The sequence below is a fragment of the Octopus bimaculoides genome, chromosome 18 (genome assembly GCF_001194135.2).
Source record: "Octopus bimaculoides isolate UCB-OBI-ISO-001 chromosome 18, ASM119413v2, whole genome shotgun sequence".
Classification (NCBI taxonomy): Eukaryota; Metazoa; Mollusca; class Cephalopoda; order Octopoda; family Octopodidae; genus Octopus; species Octopus bimaculoides.
Window position 1 is genome coordinate 17758633 of NC_068998.1, and position 5569 is coordinate 17764201.

At 36.8% G+C, this 5569-nt stretch overlaps 1 protein-coding gene across 3 annotated transcripts in view; it reads right to left on the reverse strand.

The window, feature by feature from the left end:
- Positions 1–5569, reverse strand: part of LOC106875469 (kinesin-like protein KIF23) — a 59164-nt gene that overhangs the window by 46248 nt on the left and 7347 nt on the right. For all 3 annotated transcript variants that reach the window (XM_014923627.2, XM_014923626.2, XM_014923625.2), the window contains exon 2: positions 1881–1944. In XM_014923627.2, coding sequence (XP_014779113.1) covers positions 1881–1944 — 64 coding nt within the window. The remainder of the gene's footprint in view (positions 1–1880; positions 1945–5569) is intronic.

The following is a 5569-nucleotide window of genomic DNA, read 5'->3' on the forward strand; positions in this document are numbered from 1 at the left end:
TGTTCACACATCGTCATTCTCATAATGCAACACTTTGTAATTTTGGTTCAAATTGAAAGTGTGAAACTATTTTTACTTTCTAATGAAACCTGGTCATTGTAGAGCAGTGTCTTTCAAATAACTAAAGCTGGTTGTTGAGATACATAGAAAATATGTAAATGAAAGCAAAGTTTATTTGGTAGCCGAAAGATTACTGAATCTTTTGATACCCCATATGTCAAAAGTTGCAACTCAGTTTTCAAATGCATAAAGAACATACGCACACACATCCAAACTCTGTTTTATATATAGTATAGATATATATATACTACTATTGAACTGTGAGAATGAGTGCTCAACACTGCATAAGTGGATAAATATTCTTTATTTGTGGATTAACAAGGTAATTGTTCATGCAGGTAATCCTAAATGTGTTACAATATCAATAGGTACCATCTTGTTGAAACAAGACAATTACAAAAACAAAACTGTAAACAAAATATTTAACAGCAGGCATGACCATGTGATCAAAAAGTATGCTTCCAAGCCACACGGTTTCAAGTTCACACTCACTGCACAGCACCTTCAGCAAGTATCTTCATTGCTAGACCTGTGCCAATCAAAGCCTTGCGAGTAGATTTTGTAGATGGAAACTGAAAAAAAAAATGTCCATCATGTGTGTGTATGTTTGTGTCTCCTTGTCATGGCATTGCATGATTGTAAATGAAGGTCATTCATTTCCAATATTCTGCAAAAATATGCCTGACCATGGAGAAATATTACCTTGCTTGGAAACGTAAGGAACGGTGACAGGAAGGGCATCCAGCCGTACCAAATTACAATATACTCCATCCGACCCATGCAAGTATGGAAGAGTAAACATTAAAACAACAACGATGATAATGATGATGATGAATGAAATAAGTTCAAGTGTTAAGCTTTCAACAACTTAAATATGAAACAAATTCCAAGAATTAAATGAAATCCTTAACTTAATAAAATTCAAATATTACCCTTCCAACAATATTAAGTATTAAAAAAAAACAAAAACAATCAAAATATTTAACATAATGAAATAATGTTTTAAAAGAATAAAACAGAAACAGGAATATAAAACAAATACCAGGATAAATAAAACAAAATAAACGACTTTAAATGATTTACAAGTGGGATCCACTTGTAAGCCATTAAATTGTCAGTTATCTGGAAAGAAATGCTGTCTTGTTTTTCCATGATAGAATTAACAGGAAATTAAATATGAAAGTGGATGATAGTCACTTGTGTTCAATGCATGACTGTGTGATAAGTCTGCTACACAACCACATGATCTCAAGTTCAGTCCCACTGAGTGACACCATGGGCTAGTGTCTTCTATTATAGATCTAAGTTGACCAAAGCCTTGCGGGTGGATTTGGTAGATGGAAACTAAAAGTCTGTACATATTATCATCATCATCGTTTAATGTCCACTTTCCATGCTGGCATCCAGCCATAGAAAAAATCTGCCTGAACAAATTTCATCCAACCCATGCAAGCATGAAAAAGTAGATGTTAAAAAATGATGAACAAAATCTACTTAATTTACCATCTCACCAAGACCTCTTACCCAAGACCCCAATCCTCTGCCACCTCCTCTCTTCATACATTTACTTTGACAAACTCAGACTTGCAAACATTAAAACTGAACACCAGGCCTAAGAATATTGCCTGTCTTCCTTAAACCAGCAGAGATTACTAACATAAAACAGGCTTAATGTTTGGGTTAGATACAGTTGGTTTAAATGCTAAAGGGTTAAACAAACAGTATGTGAATCCAAGCTAAACAACAAGTACCGTCATCACCACAACATAATATTATACAGAATAAGAAAAGAAAATGAAAGAAATTCATTAAAACTTTACCTCCACAGGTTCTGTAACAGATGTTCCAGTAAATGCAAATTTCTTCCTTGGGGTTTTCCCCCTCCTGAAAAAGAAAAAAATACATTAACTAGTAAGGCATTCATATGAAGAATTCAAATTATCTTTATCACCCCAATATAACTGCTAACGTTTACCCTTTACCATTCAGATTATTGTGTTAAATGTAATGCTTATTTATTCACCCATGCCAGCATGGAAAACAGACCTATGATGATGATGTTTTGAATTAATTATGCTTTATCATGTAACTTCGCATGGAGGCGCAATGGCCCATTGGTTAGGGCAGCGGACTCGCGGTTTCAATTCCCAGACCGGGCGTTGTGAGTGTTTATTGAGCAAAAACACCTAAATCTCCATGAGGTTCCAGCAGGGGATGGTGGCGAACCCTGCTGTACTCTTTCACCACAACTTTCTCTCTCTTACTTCCTGTTTCTGTTGTGCCTGTAATTCAAAGGGTCAGCCTTGTCACATTGTGTCACGCTGAACATCCCTGAGAACTACATTAAGGGTACATGTGTCTGTGAAGTGCTCAGCCACTTGCACGTTAATTTCACAAGTAGGCTGTTCCATTGATTGGATCAACTGGAACCCTTGACGTCGTAAACGACGGAGTGCCAACATCATTTAACTTCAAGATTTTGATGATGTGGCAGTTTATTTTTAGAATGACAGTGTGTCCTTCAGAAGCCAGTGCCACATAAATAGTACCCAGCACATTCTGTTAAGTGGTTGGCATTAGGAAGGGCATCCAGCCATAGAAACCATGCCACAACAGACAGCTGGAGTGCAAACAGCTCCCTGCTCGCCAGGTCCATGTCAAACCATCCAACCCATACCAGCATAGAGAGCGGACATTAAACAATGATGGCAATGACAATGATTGTATTGTATTAAAGGCTAAATCTGGCTGGTTTGAACATAAAACAGGCAAAATATTTTGGCCAGATATGGCCAGTTTCAATGCTAAAGAGATGATACTGGACTGTTTGCTTTGCACACAATTTAACTATCATTCTTTTTTAAGATAATATGAATGAAAAGGGTACGTGGTTTTGAAGCAAATATTTGTACAAAGAGCAAGCATCATCTTTAGCCTCATTTTTATATACAAGTGCAGGCATGGCAGTTTAAGAAACTTGCTTCCCAATCATATGATCACAGGTTCAGTTCTACTGCACAGCACCTTGGACAAGTATCTTCTACACTTCTACTATAGACTCGGACTGACCAAAGCCTTGTGAGTGAATTTGGTAAATGGGAACTGAAAGAAGCCTGTTATGTATGTGCATGTGTATGTGTGTGTACACCCTTATCTTGATATCATGTGACAGTCATAAATAAGCATCACCATCTTACAAGTACTATTGTTCATTTCCAGTCTTCTGTGATAAATGTTTGGGCTATGGGGAAATATTACTTTGCTTGGAAACAGATACAGGTTGGTGACAGGAAGGGCACTTGGCCATAGAAAAACTTGCCTCAACAAATCCCATCTAACCCATGCAAGCATGGAAAAGTGGACATTAAATTATAATAATTAAGTTTTATATACAGGATTAAGTTAATTGGGTTCCTTTCAATATAACATTTCTACTAGTGGCCATTCTTCATCTTTGTTGAGAACCAGCATCCTGGAAGCAGGGATCAGGCTGTACCACATTTTGTCTTCTTTGATCTATTTTTCACTCAACCATTATTTTTTATACACATCATATGTCCATTATAGTGCAATCTTTTCCCCTACCCACACAACAGCTGATATCTCTAAAGTTCAGTTTTTTTTTTTATCCTTTCAGTATATCCTTCACATTTAGAGCCCATATCTCACTATCATGCACTACTGCACTTCATATAATCTAACTTTATTTGAAGAGAGAAGCCCTTTGTTTCCAAGAGGTAATAGCTTTCTGAACTTTTACCACCCATCCTTACACTAGCTACTGTTCTTTTGTAACACTCACTTCTCATAGTGAGTCATTATAACAAAATTAAAAAAATTACAACTAACTTGCAGTTGAGTAGGTAAGGTGGGGGAGAATGAGAGAGACACCAAAGTAAGACAAAGGAATATCTATTACACCAGAACATAATACAGTTTTGCAACAGGATTTCAACCAATCACTCAACAACAATGTGTCACATAGCCCAACTCCCTTTTGACCAGTAACACTCGGAACTAATCACTCAAATATACACACCTTCCCAGCTTCACAATATTTGCATGTATTAATGAGGTCTCTAATTAACTCCACTATCCCAAAGGAATTGTCATATCTTCAACTGTCTCTTTAATGATTTGCTATCTGCAAAACAACTATTTGAATTACAAGTGTGTGTGTGTGTGTCTTTTACTTCTTTCAATCACCGGAATGTGGCCATGCTGGAGTACTGCCTTGAAAGGTTTTTCCTTCATTTCACCCTTTTAGTCCAAACAATCAGCCCCGGTACTTATTCTATCAGTTTCTTTTGCCAAACTGCTAAGTCACAGAGACATAAACAAACCAACACCAGTAGTCAAGCAGTAGTGGAGGACAACAAACGCAAAGGCACACACACAAAAAATGGGTTTCTTCCAGTTGCCATCTATCTATTTACTCACAAAGCTTTGCTTAGCTCAGGGCTATAGCAGAAGACACTTGCTTGAGATGTCACACAGTGGGATTGAACCCAGAGTCAGGTGGGTAAGAAGCAAATATCACACAGCCACACTTGCACCTCAGCCTTGCACCAAATATCATAAGCAACCTTTTGTTCTAAAATCCACCTTATTTTGAAACTTCTAAAATGCTTACAACTTCAACTGAAATTCCATATTAACTAGCATACTTAACCATCTGAATAGTCCTTAATGTTTGAGGCATGACCATTAAGTGACATGAATCTAACTTCAAAACTGAAGTGTGTCAGCTTAGGTTTATGAACATCCTGCATGTTAAACAATGAAGCTTTTCATGACCGTATTTCTGATGAAATAGTCTATCCATGTTTCACAAGGAATTTGAAGAGATTTAGTAGAATTAACTTTCACATCATTAAGCAGATGTTTGGAATGTAAAGAGTTCTTACACAAAATAAGGACAGGCTTATAATAAAACGTTAACACTTCAATACAAGAGGTTCTGAATCAAAGTAATATGTTCTACTGTACTCATTCCTTCATTATCTCCTTTGTGAAGCTTAGTGTCTTGGGATTGGCCTTCAGTACTTCATTCCAGGTTTTCCTGGTTCCCCCTCTTCCACAAGTTCCATTCACCAATCACTGATCCTGCTTAATGTCCAAAACTATTCCAGCACCAAGTCTAAGTCACCATTTCAAAAGAAGTTTAAATTACAACCGAAATTATCTGCATAAACATCAAGATTTTTTTTTTTTTCCTTTCTCTTAATTAAACAGCACAGGCATGGCAAGGGGTAGACATGGCTTATGTTTAAGAAGCTGTGTGGTAAGAATATGCATATATATCTATGCGTATGTCTGTGCTTATCCCACTTGACAACTGGTGGTGGTATGTTTACATCCCTGTAACTTAAAGCAGCAGTTTGGCAAAAGAGACTGATAGAATAAGTGCCAGGTTTTAAAAATTAAATACTAGGGTCAATACATTCCACTAAAAATTCTAGGCAGTGCCACAGCATGGCCTCAGTTCAATGACTGAAACAAGTATATA